We start from the raw sequence: 19,400 nt of genomic DNA, 5'->3' as shown, positions 1-19,400 counted from the left end.
TGAGAAAAAGAGAAGATTGAACATTAGGATAAATTCACGTTGAAATAATTTCAGGTTTGATCCTCAAAAAACGTTGTTCTTATTCTATTTTAAAGCAGAAATACTAGGCGCCAAATAAACTCTTTGGGTAGAGGCATAAGGAGAGGAAGAAAAGAATAATTGAATCACCAGAACATGTCTAGTTTTTCAATTGGTACGTTTTCTAATGTCAAGACTTAAAACATTATGATATTTTAGTATGGTTCTTTTTAGCAAGTGGCAAATTATGTGGAGGTTATAGAGGAGTGGAAATCACAAAAAAACCTTGTCCTGTTTTGAAAAACGTGTTTTAATTAGGCAAAAGAAGTATCAGGACAGACCATTTTTAAACATGGGTATTGAGACTGGCAAAGGGAGAAACAAGGAAAAAGTCAAGGAAAGATAAAATATTCAGAAGAAAGCCATAGCTATTTGCAATTACATGTTAGAATGCAAGATTTTGCAGGTGAAAAAGTTGCTTAAATATATTCATAGAACCTGTAGTAAGATTTTCACTTAGTTTCAGAAGATTTAACTCGCTCCTTAAAATATGACGAAACTGAATTTTAACAAATTACATTAAAAATAGGACAGCTAACCATTTAACTGACAAAATAGAAAGCAGTGTGGGAGAAAGCCCTCCCCACATTCATTGCAGATTCTCAGCTCCCTCCGCCCGGTTTCCCTCCATCAGGCTAACGACCTCGTTCCTCCGGTAGAGCCTCGCCAAGTCGCAGGCGGTGTCCCCCTTATGGTTCCGATGCCCCACTTTGCTGGCAGTGTGCTTCACAAGGAACTCCACCACCGGGAGGTGGCCTTCTTTGGCAGCCAAGTGCAAGGGCAGGTTTCCTTCATTATCCTCAATGTTGACATCAGCTTGAAACTCCAGCAAAGTCTGTAAAGTGTCCAGGAAACCTGCTCTGGCTGCATCGTGAATGACAGCGAAACCAGTTCCGTCTTTCAAATTGGGATTAGCACCTCTTAGTAGTAGTCTCCTGGCAATCTCGGGATTTCCAAGTTTCATAACCTAGAAAAAAAGAAAAAAAACAGCTAGAATCCTTTAAGTGCTTCTACTACAAGAATATTTTAAAATATCCACCTCTCCTATTTATGTAACTATTTTTGGTGAAAAAGTACTTGGGAAGACCCATATGATGGAGTTTGATGGGCTCAGTAGCAGGAAGGAAAGTACTACACGGTAAAAGTAGAAGAAAACATAAAAACTGCGCTTTTTACAATGGAATATCTTAACCCAGCCCCAAAGTATGATAAATTGATCAATAAAATAGAATTAGTTCAAATTGTATACAAATTTACTCAAAACTCAGTTCTTTATCTCCCATGAAGAATTGTGTAGTTTCATGAATTTATTAAAATAAAATAAATGGAATTTGAGATTTAAATAAGAGTCTTCCTCTATGCTTGTTCATGCTCATAAAATGTACCTAGGGTATTTACTTTGGAAAATCAAATGTGAGTAAAATTTATTTTCTAAATAGCTACTAAAAAGAAAAAAGGAGAGTGAGTTTCTTTAAATCCTCAGTATTTCTACTTATCAGACCCCATCACCTAGTGTAAAAATGATTTATTAAAAATGATATTTCCTAAAAACAACTAATTTTCACAAGTTCTCTCCTAATAGATAATAGCGCCAAATTTCCAGGTGTTTTTATAAATTATTTTTCTTTGCAAGTTATTTCATATTGGCTACTAGGTATATTCAGTGCTTAGAATCTTTCACTTGAAATTTTAAAATGTTACTGATTATGAAGGTGTTAAATAAGCAACAGTGTTCTACGTAGCTTATGATATTGATTCATCTAAAACTAAGTTCGTGTATTAAATAGGAGATGATTGTATGACAACTGTTCTCGAAAAGAATGAAACAGTCATCTTACTATATTAACTGTTTCTTAAAATTCTAACTAGCCTCCTGATTTTCAAGTAAGCAAAAGAAGAGAAAATATGATATTTAATGTGTATTTTGGGACACAAACAGCTTTGTCTGTGGTTTGAACCCATTTAATAATCAGCTGGTGATTCCATCTCATTTCCTTTTGCAGTTATTATCAGGCACTTAGGAATAGCTATTTGTAAACTGCTAGCATTTTAAAAGTCAGAATGTGATATTAAAATTTACTGTCAACAGAAATAATTTGCATGACAAAGACTTACCTACCATTGTTTGAATATATTTTACTCTAATAAGAGGTCTCTATTAGGCTCTCATAATTATAAAATGTCTTATAGAGAAACATGCAATTACACAATACATATAATTTAGTTGTGAAAAAACATAGTCGCATTAACATGCCAGAAAATTTCAGCATTTTAACTGGTTTCATTTATATTTAGGTATACTCATAATAATACAAATTTATAATAAATAGATTGCATAAAAGATACTCAAATATTTGTGAAATTAAATGTAACCCATTGGAAAATACATACAAAGTTGATCTATCTCTTTAAAAATGTTTGTTTTAAAAATAATCACAAATTAATATAATAGTTTATTTAGAATGAATAATATTTTATAAATGCACTTTATATAGATGGCTAAAATATTAAGCTTCCTTGTTTGATAAAACCCTGGTAGTTTTAAGCCCTTCCTTTGAGGCAGTGGTAAAAATGATACACAATTTTTTTTCTAAGAACTTCGATAAATACACTTTTTGGTTATTAAAAATTAACACAATCTAACTTTTGCCACAACTGCCTCTAAAGATTTAGTTACATTTAAGGACTTGGACTAGGAAAAATAAGAGACAGACACCTTGGATCTTTGTAAAGCAAATGTACGAGTAAGGCCTTTTATATTATCCTGATTGAAAAGCTTACACTAGGAAAGGGAAACAAACTTTTACAATTGAGTTAAATAAACATAAATGCAGAAGGAAATTTGCCATCTTTCACAGAAAATAATCGTAGTATTAGAAATTATTTTGAAAGTTCTTTCTTGAGTTATGACAAAGCTTCAGAGTTAGAATTATACATACTGAAAATAAGCCTTGATACTCCTGTGTGTGTTTCATTATATGTACTAGGACTAAGATACAATAAGTGGGTGTTAGTATCTTGATAAGTATGTTTAATATAAACAAGATCGCAGAATTGTATTTAAAATGTTTGTCAAAACATTTTTTTTTTTAGTATTAATCTACCAGTCTCTCTGTTCGTCAAAAGTCCTGTAAGATATTATTCTAAATAAGAGTTAAGTGGCTCATTCTTTGTGAGATTTACAAACTCTTTTTAATTTTCAATAAGAAACTTTTTAATAAATTTGTGGTGTTGCTGTCATCACCAAACCTGTAAAAACGACTAGGTAGGGAAAGAAAAAAAATTCCTTTCCCCATTTAACCTACCTGAAATAACAAGATAAATTATTTAGTATCTACCATAAGCTTCCTTAATACTGAAAATTTTGCAAGGTCAGTGTATTCTGATTTAAAATGTACAGACTGTATGAACTTCATTAGTTAATAGTATACCTCTTGCCACTTAAATATCTAATTCTTTTAACTAAAACAAAGCACCCAAAAAACCCTTTCCCCACTGTTCAGTGTTTAAAGTGTGGCATTTCCGAATAAGAATAGCTCATAAGAATATCATCAGAACTCTGATAAAGCAACTACTTTTCCATTTTTCTGTTCTCAGACCTTCAACTAAGTTACATGATAATGTTCAGAGGGAAAAAATTATCAGGTACAATACTTGGCAGCTGGACATGTTTCATTTGTTGCTTGTAAATCTAATTACTGAAAATTAGAACATACTACGGCATGACCGCAGAGACAAAAACACTACAAGCTGAGCTCTGATTAGAAAATTCAACTTTTTATTCCTCCTCAATCCTGAATGGGTGGATGGTATTACATTAACTGTGAAATGTACATCCTGTCCCCGTGCCCAGTCCACCCATTCCAAACGAGGAAAGGTCGTTTGTCAAAACTTGAGGCATTTGAAAGAAAAACACCCTCGCCAGTAGTCAAGAAAATTAACGTTAAAATCAATTATTGGAGCAAAGTACGGAAACCACTAATAGCAGTGTATTTACTTCAAATAATAATCATAATAATGTGTTTACAGAGCTGTCTTTAAAAAAAAAACAAAAACCAAAACTCGGCGCTGCTACAACTACTTTCAAATCCTCACCGTCACAAAAACATTCCAAAAATTAAGACCAAACCTGGAACCCACTTGATACAGAGGATGTTATTGGATTTGACGAGTTTGTTCAAAGTACGTCATTTGGGGGATTTGGATCCACTTAAAGATATAAAATATGGCAACCAACTAGGTTTAAAAACAGTGAAATTTTGTACCCCTAAAAGTTTAAAAGCTGTTACTCTAGAAACCCGGGTCACGTAGGCAACACTGTTGACCTGTTTTCCCCACCTCTCTGGATACCAACCTGCAGCGCAGTCCTTCCAAATCCATTTTGTGCATTGACGTTTACATTATTTTGCAACAAACTAGTAAGTTGCTCTAGGTCCCCCCTGGCAGCGGCGGACGCCAACTCGTTCCCCCAAGGTTCGGCCATTCTTTAGGGTCCTGACGGTCGGGAAAAGATGAATTAGTTGTTTTTCTTTTTCCCCTTTCCTTTGCTCCTAACCAGGTTGCATGATGGCATCGGAGACTGACAGAAGACTGGGATGGTTACGGAGTAGAGCTTGGTAGTAAATACTAGTAAGATCTGCCTGCCAAAAGCCCGCCCCTCGATTCACACGTGATTATTCAGCAAAACTGAGCCATTGGAGAGGGGCTCCGCTCCTCGCTTTTTAGCTTAACCCCTATGAAGAATTCTGGTGATTCACCAGAGAGACACACAGACACAAATATTCCTGGCAAATTACTCTGGACGTAAAATGTAGGCAGAACTGTCACGTACCTACACTGCGGATCTCTGCGAGGAATGTGTGCGGAGACTGAAGGGACTAGATCAGGGCAGAAAATACCGCGAAAAGAAAGATATTTGGGGGGGGGGGGAAGAAAAGGCGTTAACCCACCCTTGTTCACGGTGGTTACTTGAGCCGCGGGAGCCAGAACTGCAGGGGCAGGTCCTCGGAGAGGCTCGGTCTCCATCCGTCACGCCCGAGGGGGTAGTCCTGAGTCCTCCGCTGCAGGGGGAGCGCAGCTGTGGCTGGATGCTGACGTACTCCGGGGGGTTAAAGATGATCGCCAAAGGCAAGCGGGAGCAGCAGTTCCGTGGCCCTCAAGTTACTGGTCGTAAAGACTCCCCAGTGGCTTTGGCTTCTCGGGAGGAGCCTTTATTGGCGCCCCGGCCGAGAAGCGGACTAACGCCGCGCGGGAAGGCTCCGGAGCCCGCTCGCTGGGCTACCGCTGCCCCGCCAAACCTCAGAGGCCGTGGGAGCCAGGCTCGGAGCGCGTCCTCGGAGGCGGCCGGGCGCGCGGCGGGCCCCGGGCAAGCAGGTCATGCCGGCCCCACCGGGTCCCGGGACTCCCAGCAGCGTAAGGAAGGGCAGAGCGATGCGGGAAGAGTCTACGGGGCCGCAGCTGCTAGGGCAGCGCGCGGCAGCATCGCGGCTGCACCGGGCAGCCTACCGGTAACTTCCCGCCTACGACCGAGCCAGTTCAGACTTCCTACTGTAGACGCTCATTGAGCTGCCGCCGCCGTCTTTTTCTTCCTTTCTCGGTTTTCTGAGGGCCTCCAGAGATCAAGAGGGTCCTGAGAAGCGCAGGCCAAGCTCTGAGTATGGGGAGTCACCACAATCCCTGGGCGCAGCCAGTCTCGCCGCCCTCTTCGCGAAAGCCCAGCAGCTTCGGCACCGGGTGCCACTTCGCCAACCTTTCTCGGTCCCCTGGCCTGTGCCCCCAGCCTGTGCCGCCGATAGGGCAGCAGCCGCAGCCAGCTGTGCCCTGAAGCTATGCTGAATAGCACTGCTTCCTTTCCGAGCCGCCGTACTCCCAGTGACAGTTTCTTTTGTAGCTGGTCCCCTCAAATCGCTGGTCCCGTCTCCTTTCACCCTTACAGACACTTGAGCGTTGTCCCTCTTTCTGCTCTTTTCCTTCTCTCCCTCCTTTACTTCTTTTTTAGCTCAAACAATTGCTGCTTCTGTTGCCGCTGCAGAGACGGTGCCGGTTTCTTCTCCCTTTTTTCCGACCTCATCAGCTTTTTTTGAAAAGAAAAAAATTGAGCGCTTTTTGAGTTGAAAAACCCGCCCCCATTTTAACGGCAGAGTTTTAAGTAGGCTCGGCGGAGTCGCTGCGCCGCGGGAGCGGGAAGGCCGGGCGCCGCCCACGCCCCGCCCTCAGCCCTAGTGGCGCTCTCCCTCGCCGCCTCCCTCGCTCCGCCCCCCGCTCCCGCCCAGCTCCCTCTCTCCAGTCTCCTAGCTCCCCGCCTCCCTCCCTCCGTCTCTAGCTTTGGCTCCCACCAGCCAGCTCCGCGGCCTCCTCCGGCTGGCGGGCGGGTTAGAGCTGGCTACGCGAAACCCCCGGCTGCCCAGAGCCCGACGGGTGCGGGCGTGAGTGCGAAGAGGCTTGTTAATTAAGACGGCTGCGGAGAGCCGCAAGGCCTTAGAGGCTGGGAGCGGCTGGCTGCTGGAAGGCGGAGAGCGAGCCAGCCTCTGCGCTCCCCCGCTAGGCTCTCGAAGTTCCGGCGGCCAGGCCTGCGCTGCCTAGTCTTCTGGGGCTTTGCGCTGTGTAAACTCTGCCTCTTCTCCACCGGCCTCAGCCTCGCACCTGCCAGATCAACGCCCAGGGCCGCAGTGGGCAGAGGTGGCCGTGGGGTTGGAGAGAGAGACCCGGACTGACAGCAAGAACAGTGCTCAGCAAAAGCAAAAGTCTTTTATAGAGTGATTTTTACGAATACTAAAACATAGTATATAGGTAAGAAATCACGACGAACTCTGAAACCTTAATGTTTCGAAACTGAAATTTTACATTTTTTAAGGGAAAGGGCGAAAAAGCAATTAACTTTAAAGCAAAATTTAAAATGTCATGGGAAGGGTTTTCTAAAGAGGCCTTTTCTTTATTATCAAAGTTCTCACTACATAGTTGGGGACTTGTTTTGGTGGGGGAGGGGCCGGGGGAGTTGTCTAAATGTAAATCGTTTATTTCAATCATCTGAGACACCAGTTCACTCTGTACTTTTAGCTTCCTCTTTCAGATATGTAAGATTAGTTAACTACAGCGTTCTATGTTTCTTGTTCTTAAAAATGTCCAACGCGGTTACGTGATGCACTCAATGGTCAAAATGAAACCAAGCAAAAAATGACAAGTGGTACAATTAGTGCTGGCCTCTAGCAAGCATATCCTCAAGCAACATCTGTACTCAGCTTCTTGAAGTATACTGGGTATATTAGCAACAACACACCAGAAACATCTGGATAATCATGTAGCAACAGATTGGCTGGTAGGTAGAGGGAGAATTGAAACTGGCTAGAATCTGGCGGTGTTTTCTTTAACTGAATTGTTGAGGAAAAAGATAGCCAGGGCTCTTAGGTAACTAAACTTGAAATGTGAATCAGGTGTGAGCTACAACAAAAGAAACTAACTCCTCTTTTTTTTTTTTGACATGTATTTAGACATTTCAAATAGAACATTTAGGATTCCATTTATACCAGTAAATACCATAAATAATATAATTTGATTATTCTGAGAATATATTGTGTAATCTTTTAGTATAGCTGGAGGGAGGGTGTAATGTTATAGTAGCACTATTGGTGGATAAGATTTAACTGGCATTAGTCCAATTTATGAGAGTTGCTTTCTAGCATTATGGTTTCTTGCTAAGAAAAGATATAGTAGTGAAGAAGACTCTTAAATTGTACTCATTATGCAACTCATTTAACACGTGTTATGTGTGTCATAATTGTCATGAAATAAAATACATTTTGCTGAATAACTGAGTAAATAAAATTTATGGTAATTTAAGATGCATACAGAGCTGAATTAAGATTTTTGGAGGTAGTAAGCACTGAAAAGATTTTGATGTATCATCACCTCACCTCATATGTAAATAAAATAAAAATACTACAAAAACCAAAAAATAAGTGCAAAGAAGTCTCATAAAGTTCTGATTTTCCCCATAATGACTACTTCAATGCTTTTGCTGAAATAGTAAGTCCTTTAAGGAAATATTTTTTGTTGTTTCACTCTAGTGTTGCTGGTGCTCCAAAGTATATATGCTTAGTCTGCTTATTGTGTAAACCAGAACTGGCAGTGCAGAGGTTGCAGTCTTAGTTCAGAGAGTATAAGTAGGCACTACAAAGTACCTACAATGAAAATCTAACATTATTGAGTGCTAGTTCACTGAAGTATATTAAAAAATGAGTATCTCTGCCCTCAAAAAGCTTACATTCTAACATGATGTACAAGAAAGATTCACTGTTAAGTATGTATTATATTGAAAGTAGTTTCTCTTTTAACATAGTAATGACATATTTCAAACTCTGAAAATAGAGACTTTATATTTGGATATTTTTTCAGCAGTTCATTCTCATTGTAAAGAGCTTATAGAAATATCAGATTATTTTGTGCTTTTCCCTCATTGACTTAAGTGTGTACAGTTTCTGAATGATAAACTTATGTAAATATGTAAATTATAATTTCTTTACCTAGTTTCAAAGTCTTCCTCTTTGTTATATTTATACATCCAACAGAGGTTGAAAACAGACTGGTACCCTCAAAGGACCTTTTTTATCATTTCATAATTGTGGCTTTGGCATTTTATTTCTGAGATTCGGTAGGCTTTTTCATATGGGTACTCACATCATTTCAAAAAATCTTTTTCTAAAGTAGGAAAAAATGACCAGTAAGCAACTCAAAAGCTTAAGCATAATAGCAACAATTAATATTTGTATAGCGTTTCATGGTTATAAAATATGCACACATTTAATTTTTACGGCAACTCTTTAAGGTAAATATAATTATCTCCATTTTTCAGGGGAAGGAATTGAGGCTTATAGAGATTGTGACTTAAAGCCAGTAAGTAGTAGATATAAGATCTGAACTCAGATCTTGAGGCCCCAAATCTTATGCCTTTTTCATTACTTAACAGAGTCCAGGATTACGGCACTAAATTCCTAAAAAATATTAAATCATGAGATGAAATATATTTTTGATTACTTAAGTGTAAATCTAACACTACAGTAGTATTAATCTCATCAGTTATATAACAATCGAATAGTATTATTAAAAAGCTTGATCAACCAAAGGATCAAGCTTAACACCACCAGTTATAAGTCATGTTGATATCATGTGCCCATGATATGAAATGATGATGACACATCACCTCTGTGGTATTCTTCCTCTAATCCACAAACTCAGTATAATTCAGGGGAAACATCAGACAAACCCAAACTGAGGGGCAATCTATAAAGTTCTTGACCACTACTCTTCAAAAGTCAAGGAAATGTCACAGATTGGAGGAGGCTGATGAAACATGAATAACTAAATGTAATTTGGTATTCTGGATTTGACCTGGAACATTAAAAGGACATTAATGTAAAAATCCAAATAGAGTCTCTAGAATGTAATTTATAGTATTGTACCAATGTTAATTTCTTAGTTTTGATAGCTGTACCATGGTTATGTAAGATGGTAACATTAGAGGAAACTGGATAAAAGGTAAACAGGAACATTCTGTACTATCTTTGCAACTATTCTATAAATCTAAGATTATTTGAAGTAAAAATTTAGCCTAAAAAGTACAAATAAACTTTATTATCCATATTTGAGACAAAGATGAAATAAAATTTCCTTTTAAAAGGGTAATGATAAGATCAAAGAACATGGAGATTTTAGAAAAAGATCTATGCAATATTTGAATTAGGCTGAGCTCCATGAATTAATGGATGGATTAAAATTATTTTTCTTTGCTCATGCTAATGTATAGAGAATCTCTATGTGTTTTTATTCTCTCAATTTGTGACACTTAAAATGAAATTTGTTTCTCTTAAGAAAGGTATTCTGGTGAAATGAAAGGTGAATTATTTTTCATTTTATTTCAGTATTTGTTTTTTTTTCCTTTTCCTTTAGTGGACAATTACTCTGGATCCTGGGTATCCAACCATGAAGAGTTAGGTCATAGGGAAGGATTGTCTTTTTAGAAATAGTACAAACTTTGCAGCATGGAGGCTGAATAGGCAGGGAGGCAACAGGGTAAGTGAAAAGAGTATTAGTTTTAACTTAGTCTTGAATAGTAGGTCAATCACTTTGTAGCATGGCTTTTGGCAGATTCTGAAGCTCTCAGAGTAGTTTTTATTCTGTAAAATGGTCGTTGTAAGAATTAAATGAGATAAAGTGTGTAAAGTACCTGTACATGCTAGACGTTCAATAAAAATTAATAAATGCAAAAGTATTGGTTGTTATTATATACCCCAAACTTTGCTCTGTATTAACTATGGTGAATATAAAAACATATGGGATGAAATGGTTAATAATTAACTTCAAGGAACTTTCAACCTTTGTAGAAAGATTAAAACATGCATAGATGAAACAAAAAAATTACAAATTTTATCAAAGCATTAAATCATGTTGTAAAGATAGTAGAAGCAGTGATTAGAAAGGAAAGGAGTCCTGTTGGCTTAAGTTTTATGAAAGGGGTGGCCCTGAGAAGAGCATTTAGGAATTGGTATACAGAGTAATAGCAACTGATACATTTGGAGAGCTTTAAGGTTTCTGAAGAGTTTTCACAAGCATTTTATCTACCAATATTCACAATTACTCTGTAAGTTTTGTAAGCCCCATTTTAGAAATAAATAGAGACTCAGAAGTTTTTTTGTTAAGGGATGGAGGTAGAACTCATGCCAAGTACATGCTAACTATGAACTATATGCTCATTTTGTAAAAATATTTTGTTTTCCATGCATTTTTCCTAATTGTTTTCTCATCACCTGAAATGGTCATGTCAGAAACTGAAGTCAGAGAGACTAAGTGACCCATCCAATTTTCTTGTTAATTAGTTGAGAAAGCAGTGCCAGAACCCATATGCCTGCATGTCTAGGGATTTCTTCCTATCTTTCTGTATTACCATATTGTTTCAATTTCCAGATGGAGAAAAGGGAGGGAGAAGGGGAGCAGCATTGGATTTGAATGGGCTTCCCCCTCGCCCCCCGCCCCCCCTTGCCCTGTCATCAGAAAAACCTCAACTTTGTAGGGCTGCATTAAACCTGGTCATGTAACTAGAGATGACTATTTACCTGCCTTATGCTGAGAGTGACAAATATGAATGGGGCAACTGAATTGCCACACTTAAATTGCTGGTACTGTATTTCACCTCATGATTCACATTTGTGCTATATTTTGGAATTCCTTAGGGATGACAAACAAGACACTTCAGTACATGTGACTATGGAGGGTTCTGTTTCTTATCTAATTAATTCTGGTCTAAATGCAGATTATCACATGAGAGTTGTAGGCCAGACTATTTTCACTTAAACACACATAATAAATTTAGGTCTTTAGAACACTATAGTGCTCTTCTTTGTGTTCATGAATACAAAGACCCAGGCCTTGATTCTATATGGTGATTTCACTAGACTGTATTTTAACTTTACAGCACAAAATCAGGAATCTTACTTCACAACTTCAGGATTCTACACTTTCTAGGGCGGGTCAATTCTCTATTGCAGTTCAGAAAATATTTTCCCAAGTCAAAGTTGAACATATTCCACTGTCATTCTTCCTCCAACCAGGATGACAATTACAAATTGTCACACTTGACTGTACATGGTCTTTGGCTATTCTTGGCTCAAAACCTGTCAATTTCTGACCGTAAATGGAAACTTCTAGTAATTGGTGAGTACTTTGACTTCTTCACTTATCGAAGTACTTTAAATAGACTGAGCATATTCAAAGCTGGATTCAAGTTTTCCCTATTTGTAAGATGCTGTCTGATTTAAAAAATGCTGCAAAATAGGGAAGTTTTTATTTCTCATAACTAAAAAAATGCTCATCTTTTTCTTGGGGTCGATATTCTCACATTTCTCAGCTTCCATGTCCCAACCCCCCCCCCCCCCCACGTCTACCGCGCCACTCTGGTCACCTCGGTGTTCCTGAGTTTGAGGATTCAGGCGTCAGGGGGTTTGGGATTAAATGTGAGTGTGTAAGCTGATTTTGAAAGTGAGGTTAAGCGTTAAAAGGCTGTACACGAAGTTGTATTTTGTTGAAACTTTGTTAGAAAAAATATACATTTATGAAGTGCTGTTTATCAGACGGGTTGTCAGAGTGTGCACATGGTTTGTGAGGTTTGATGTCTGTGTGTGTCTATGTGTGTGACTATGTAACCACGTGAAGCGCAGACTCAGATCCCCGCCCCAGCCAGAGGGAGGCGGTATCCCGAAGCCTTTGCTTAATTACAAACCGGAATAACCTGTTGCGGGACTTCAAGCTCCGGTAGTTGCAGGTTGGCGTCTCCGCCGGCTGCCCGCGGATCCCTGCCGGGTAGTCGCTAGCCCAGAGCTTGACAGAAGGGCAGTCACGTGGCAGCCGCAAAGCGGCGCTTTGCGACCTCAATGACAGGCAAAATGTGCGACAGCCGTGGTGCTGGCCAACCAGGGGCGGAGGCGGCGGCCGGGAAGAAGAGGCGGAGGCGGCCGTGGCGTTTGCCCGCCTGCTCGTTCGCTCGGTTTCCCCGCCCCCGCCGGTCTTGCCGTGGCTGAAGGGAACCGGGTGTGCGCTGTCGCAACCTGTCCTCATCCTGGCCGGCGACAGTAAGACCAGACCCGTATCCAGACCAACCTCCCTGTCCGGCCGGCTGCGGCGCGGGCTTTGCCGGGAGCAGGCGGGCGGCCCGGGCGCCTGAAGGTTACCGAGTGCATGAGCTCCTAGTCTCCCGCGCTGCCCCGCCCGCCACCCCGCCGGCCCGCCCGCCGGCTCTCCCGCCAGCCCCTCGGCGCCCGGCGGCGGCGGCGGCGGCGGCGACGGCCGCAGGAGGCGCCGTCTCCCTCCCAGGTGCGCGCTTCGCTCCCGGAGCCGCGGAACTCGGCAGCCGCCATGGCGTCCAACATGGACAGGGAGATGATCCTGGCGGATTTTCAGGTGAAGTATCTGGCCCTGTTCCCCTCCCACCTCCAACCTCGTGGGTTCCCGGTGCCAGAAGGGTGGCTTCTTCCCAGCATTTGTCTGAGCACTGCAGTGTGTGGTGTGTGGTTTGGGTTTTTATACGGTACGTGGCTGTGTGTGTTGAGCCATGGGGGAACATGTAATTCATATGCTATGTTGAGAGTGTGTAGAATGTGTTACGTACGGCTTGAATGGGATTTCTATGGAGAAGGGGTGTTATGGTATTTGGGTTATTGTGTGCGTATACTGTATTGTGTTTCTTGTATTATACGAAGAATGTGTAGAATTTGAGACTATTAAGTGTGGACTTAGAAGTATGGGGTTTTGCGTCGGGAGTTTTGGGTTATTCTCGAGGAGAGTGTATAGTATGGAGTGTGGGTGTGGAGCGTGTGGTTTTGTGGGTGTGTTGTATTAAGGAGAGAGTCAAAAAGAATGATGAAGAGGTAGTAAGGGTAGCTGGGTATCGTGGTCATTTTCTAGAAATAATAAACATTTGAGACTTTGATGTCTTATTGGAATCTGGAGGGTAGGAAGATAATGAGGAAGCATATAGCTTATAACCAGAGTATCTTTGCAGTCAGCTCACAAGCCTAAGAAATTATCAATTCGTATTTGCAGATTCTCCTCTTCTGTAGATTCGAATTGTTCGGTTGGTGTCCTTTCTCCAGGAATAATATAAAAGATAAGCAAAGGTTATCCCCTTACTGAACTCAACTGTATTGACAATACCACATAAGTATTTTAGGGAGGCCCTTTGAAAGTAGAGCTGTATACATCATGAAAGACTTGGAGTTAGAACTAATACCTTGTGAGCACCACCTTTGCCTTTTGATGTTTGGTGAAGAAAATATTGTTGTGAGATATTTTTAACAATTCATTTTGACATTAACTTAGAAGCTTTTGTTATGTACAGGAGACTTTCCCCTTTTTCTTTAACATAGTCATCATTGCATATGATCTAACAATAGCACAGTAGGTAATATTTTTCCTCACTGAGATTTTGTTGGGCTTTTCTTCTTCATTCTCTGATTTATTAAGTTCCTTTATTTACAACTTAATATTCTAATTGCCATTTCCAGACTTTGCTATTTTGATTACCTAGTGGTATCTGATATATTAGGAATATACATATATTTGCATTTGATTATACCATGACTTCCAAACTCAGACATAAAGAAGTGCTCTGTAAATAAAAGTTGACCACGAGATTTTGGTGTTTTGTAGAATTAGGATTAACCTGAGATTTTTTGCCTGCCTAAATCTTTTCATCATCATCATCTTCGTTTTTTTTTTTTTTTTTTTTATATCTCCAATTCAGTTGTCTAGCTAATGTGGAATGTGGTTTTTTGAAAAAGGACTCTGTATTTCCAGGAATAGTTTTATCCTGTTATAAAATTGTTGTTCAGGTAGAAATGGCTTTAGATAACAACAAAAATTGTAGTTTATGTCATTAAAAGCTTTACTGTAATTAGAACTTTTTGATTTCACCCAACTTTTTACGGTCTCTAATAACTTGTAGCTACTTGCTTTCTTGTTATTTGTGATAATTATTAATGCTTATTGTGAACCTATTGTGGCCAACCACAATAGTCTTATGGATAGGTTTGGGACTTTGTAGATAAGTGAACTCATTACAAAGCACATATATTCCAAATTGTCCTATAAAAGATTCACTCCACCCCAAAGAAAAATAGCTCCCAATTAAAATAAAGTTTATTTATTTATTATTATTTATGCCTACAGCACCTGGTCTTCCTAGGTGGTCTCCCATCCAAGCACTAACCAGGCCCGACCTGCCTTAGCTTCCGAGATCAGACATCGAGCTTGTTCAGGGTGGCATGGCTGTAGACCATGGACCATGGCTCCTCTGGGGTGTGAACCCAGGACCTTCTGTGTGTAAAGCAGATGTGCTCACTGCTACACTATGGAACCACATCCAAAACAAGATTTAAATTGTGTTGAAATATACCTAACATAAAATGTGCCATCTTAACCATTTTTAATTGTCCTCTTCTGTGGCATTAAGTACATTCACTTTGTGCATCCATCATCACCGTCAATCTCTAGAACTCTTTTAATCTTGCAAAACTGTAACTCTGTACCCATTAAACAATAATTTCCCATTCTTTCCTCTGTCCAGTCCCTGGCAACCACCATTCTCCTTACTGTCCCTATGAATGTGAACCTCATATAAGTGGAATAGTATTTTTCCTTTTTTAACTGGCTTATTTCACTTAGCATGTCTATAATCACCTATATGGTAGTATGTTTCCCAATTTTCTTTATAAGGCCGAATAATATTCTATGTATATACCACATTTTGTTTATCCATTTATCTGTCGATGGACACTTTTTCCATGTTTTGGCTTTGTGAATCATTAATGCTGCTTTGAACAAGCATGTACAACTGTCTGTTCAAGTCCTTGGTTTTAATTCTTTTGGGTATATACCCAGAAGAGGAATTACTGGATCATATGGCATTTCTATTTTTATTTTTGAGGAACTGCCATACTGTTTCCCTTAGTGGCTACAACACCAAAATTTTGAATAGAAAGATGATAGCATCCTGTTTAATCAATTATTTATAAATTGAACTCTGAGTGAGTGAGTTTAGAATTTGGAATTGTCTAACAAAAATCAGCTTTAAATGTAAATTGTGTTAGCATATAGTATGTTATTGGTAAAGGAATGAATAGAGTAGTACACCTACAGTTTTGGCTGGCCAGAGCCAGGAGGGGGTGTAGAGGAATTCCCTGAGTTTAGAAAAGAGGCAGGCATTGATGAATCATGAGATTTTTTTTTCTTTTTTAATGTCTTTATAACAAAGATATGCATTCAAGTGAAAGTTCCAAATCTTGTTCTTTTCGTAATTAGAATTCTTTAACATTTTTTTTTTGGGGGGGGTAGGTGTAGAGCAAAAATCACATGATCAAACAAACATTTGAAAGTATTTGGTTTGCTTACAGGTGTGAAAATAATTATCCAAACAATTGCTGTTCCTATTGGGTCATTTCATTATTATTAGTTACCTCTTACTTTGGGTCTAGATGAACTAAAAATGAGTCTTTTCTCTCCCTCCTTAACCTTTTAATTAATGTCATGCTAATTTCTTTTTTCTCTAAGATACATGTTTATAACCTATAATTTTTCTGTGGGAGCAAAAAGAATAGTATAGCCACTTAGATTCGTCTCACGAGTTGGTCTCATGTATTTTTCTATTTGTTACTTTTACTGATGATATAAAGACATAGATCATAGCTCTACTGAAGTGAAGAAAAAAAAGGAACAACTCTCAGTAATACTTTCTTTCAGACTTTTTCAGAAACAAAACTTTCTCCGCCTTGCTGAAAAAGCTTTTTAGAACCCAGTTCCAGTGGTCATAGATTATGAGTCCCTTTATTTCATTTCTAATTTGGCATTGATTTTGATGTTACTTTCCGTTATATTTCCTGGATGACACAATTGTGCCTTTGTTTTCCACTTCTGGTCTATCTAGCTAGTAATACCTTTGCTGCCTAAATTGCTTTATATATTTTCATATATTGGATTATCACTGTGGAACTTTTAAGTTTTCATTTCCCTCTCAACTCCTCCTTGAGGCATGGACTCTTCCAGGACACTACTGGTGAGTTACTTGTAAGTAGCTTCTGCCCCTGGGAATCCCTCTTCTTTGTCTTTTAGTTTGACACAAAGAGACATCTTCTGTAAAAGAGAATTCTTGGCTGACAATAGTCTTATTACCATCCTTTCTTTCCTTTCCTCACTATCATCTTTTATTTATTAAAGGGACAATTCATGTTGTTTTAGTGATTGGGTTGTTGGTCATTGAGAAAATAAGGTTTTGGTATGTAGAATATAGTGGTTAGTGGTTAAGAACATGGACTTTGAGGTCACTTGGATTTAAATCACAGTTCTGCTACTCACTCACCTTGTAATCTTTGACCAATAACTTCACAGCTCTTTGCCTCAGTTTCCCCATATGAAAAAAAGAGAATCCAGGTAAAGTGATTAGAACAGGTGTCTGATGTAGGAAGCATTCAATACATTTTAGCTGTGATTTCATTTTTGACAATTTTAAGGTATATATTTAAGGTAAGCTGGCTGCCCGTTTTTGTATCTAAAAGTTTATTGAAACACACTGCACCCATTCATTTATCTGACTGTTTTCTTGTTCTATTGACAGAGATGAGTAGTTGAGACAGAGACTTTATGCCCCACAAACCTAAAATATTTACAGTTTGGGCTTTTAAGATAAAGTTATCCCCCACCCACACCCCCCATGAAACCAGTACTCTTCTTTCTCGGTTTAAGTAACTGCAAAGTACTAGAACATTTGAAGGCCTCAAGGTTATTATTATGTGGTTATATATAATACTGTAAACATTATCATACCTTTTTAGGAGGGAGTTTTCAGAACATTGCACTTAGGCTGACTAAAGCTATTTTTTTTTCCTAGTTTTTCAGTTTATTTTTGTTTTGGCTGTGGTTCTCTGAGAAAGTCATTTATCCTTTCTGGGTTTCAGTTATTTAATCTATAAAATTGAGGTCTGCCTAGAGCCATATCTACCTGAAAACAGAAGACCGAACTAGATCAGGTATTCAGATAGAGTCTGGACGGTCACTTGGTAGCAGTTGGGTTGAGGACATTCATTTATAATTTAGATAATTGATCTTGATTAGGGGTCAGCAAACTACATACTGAGGGCCAAAGTACTCAGTACTTTGTTAGTGAAGTCTTGTTGGAAGACAGTCATGCATATTCGTTTACATATTGTCTTTTGCCATCCATAGCAGAGTTTAGTAGTTGATTGCATGGCCTGCAATTAAAATATTTGCCCTACTCCTTACAGGAAAGTTTGCTGATTCCTGATTGAGATCAGTGGTTTTCAACTGTGGGTGATTTCTGTTCCCCAAGGGGATGTTAGGCACTATCTAGAGACATTTTTGGCCATCACAACTAGGGGGGCATCTATTGGCATATAGTGGGTAGAGACCAGGGATGCTGCTAAACATTTTGTAATGCACAAGACCTCTTCTCACAAAGATTTGTCTGCCCCGAAGTGTCAGTAGTGCCGAAAAACCCTGATCTAAATCTGTGGTTCTCAAACTTCAGCTTGCATAAGAATAACCTGGAGCGTTTGTTAAACTAGAGGTTGCTAGACCCTTCCCCAGTTTCTGATTCAGTGGATTTTGTGAGGGGCCTGCAAATTTGCATTTTTTCAGATTCCCAGGTTAGCTGATGCCACGGATCCAAGGATTGTACTTGAGAACAGCTCGATCTAGATGCCTTTTGAAGTTAAATCTACTCCTATGATTCTTTGATTTTGTGATTTTAAGTACTGTTTTTTATGACTTAGGAAAATTATTTCAGTATATACTTAATGCTCATGATAGAATATGCTATTTCATGACCCCATGTCTTTTTAACTTCCCTTTTTTCATGTCCCTTTGGAAAACTTTTATCTTTCAAAATCCATTTCCTACCTTTGTTTATAACATCTGTGCCTAGTTAGGGTTAATCATTTTTATGTATCTTGTACATGTTTCCCTTCTTTTGAGTCTTATGTCAGATTGTCAATAATCATTTTTACGTGTTTCTTTCCCCTACTATCGGCTCTTGGAACAGCTGCCTGGGTCTTAACCATCTGTTCCTTCAGTAGTAAGAGGTGCTCAGTGATAAGTTTGGAAGGAATATTATGAATATTGACTATTATGGTATGAATAAATGGAGTAGAATTGTAAATTTTTATATATTTTTAAGCATCTACTGTTTGCTGACATGATTTTGAATAATAGTCTGTCATTGAGAGAATAAAAATTGGACTGTTTTATTGAATTGAGGATTCTAACTTCAAAGTGATCCATTATAGAGGAGTACAAAACACCCATTCCTCTGGTTTAGCTTTTATAGAGGGTACAGTAAGGTAATGTGACAAAATATAGGGCTCGAGGCCAAGATTTTTGTAAAATTTGATACTGAATTGTTATGTGTCAGTCACTCTTCCTGTTATGGTTTCACTCAAAATTTTTTTTAAGTCAGATATTTTAATTTCAAACAAAATTGCTTAGCATGTTAAATCATTAGCCATTGAGTTTTAAGGTGAATTTGAGATAATTTCACGAAGTAGCCTGGCAATATTAACAGTATAATTGCATCTTCCTTTATACTTATTTATTTTTATAGAGGAATAATTGAGCTAGAAAGGATGAGATGTCAAGTCGTGGTAAACAAAAACAGAAAACTTTGCAGATTATGTGCACCTTAATGGCTTTAGAGTTAGGTTCCAGTCATCTGTTTTCTTTTTCCCCTGTGTAATTCACCTTGGTTTGCTGGATTATAGAGGGGAAAGCTT

The 19,400-nt window shown here is 39.0% G+C and overlaps 2 protein-coding genes across 4 annotated transcripts in view; one reads left to right on the top strand and one right to left on the bottom strand.

The window, feature by feature from the left end:
* Positions 1-307: 307 nt before the first annotated feature.
* Positions 308-6,246, bottom strand: CDKN2C (cyclin dependent kinase inhibitor 2C). Of its 2 annotated transcripts, XM_016120458.2 has the most exons (3): positions 5,028-6,246; positions 4,433-4,572; positions 308-1,045 (listed from the first exon to the last, which is right to left on the bottom strand). In XM_016120458.2, the coding sequence occupies exons 2-3, from the start codon at positions 4,559-4,561 to the stop codon at positions 668-670; spliced, it is 507 nt and encodes a 168-aa protein (XP_015975944.1). In that variant the 5' UTR covers positions 4,562-4,572; positions 5,028-6,246; the 3' UTR covers positions 308-667. The 2 variants fall into 2 exon arrangements, with proteins under 2 accessions (XP_015975944.1, XP_015975945.1); XM_016120459.2 differs by lacking the exon at positions 5,028-6,246 and having other exon boundaries at positions 4,433-4,998.
* A 6,295-nt stretch (positions 6,247-12,541) lies between these two features.
* FAF1 (Fas associated factor 1) overlaps positions 12,542-19,400 on the top strand; it is a 341,571-nt gene continuing 334,712 nt past the window's right edge. Inside the window, exon 1 of one of the 2 annotated variants that reach the window (XM_016120257.2) lies at positions 12,542-13,023. In XM_016120257.2, coding sequence (XP_015975743.1) covers positions 12,979-13,023 — 45 coding nt within the window. In that variant the 5' untranslated portion in view covers positions 12,542-12,978. The remainder of the gene's footprint in view (positions 13,024-19,400) is intronic. The other variant, XM_016120258.2, reaches the window with a different exon arrangement.

This window comes from Rousettus aegyptiacus, unplaced genomic scaffold, assembly GCF_014176215.1.
Source record: "Rousettus aegyptiacus isolate mRouAeg1 unplaced genomic scaffold, mRouAeg1.p scaffold_m13_p_1, whole genome shotgun sequence".
NCBI lineage: Eukaryota > Metazoa > Chordata > Mammalia > Chiroptera > Pteropodidae > Rousettus > Rousettus aegyptiacus.
This window is presented reverse-complemented; position numbering and strand designations above follow the sequence as displayed.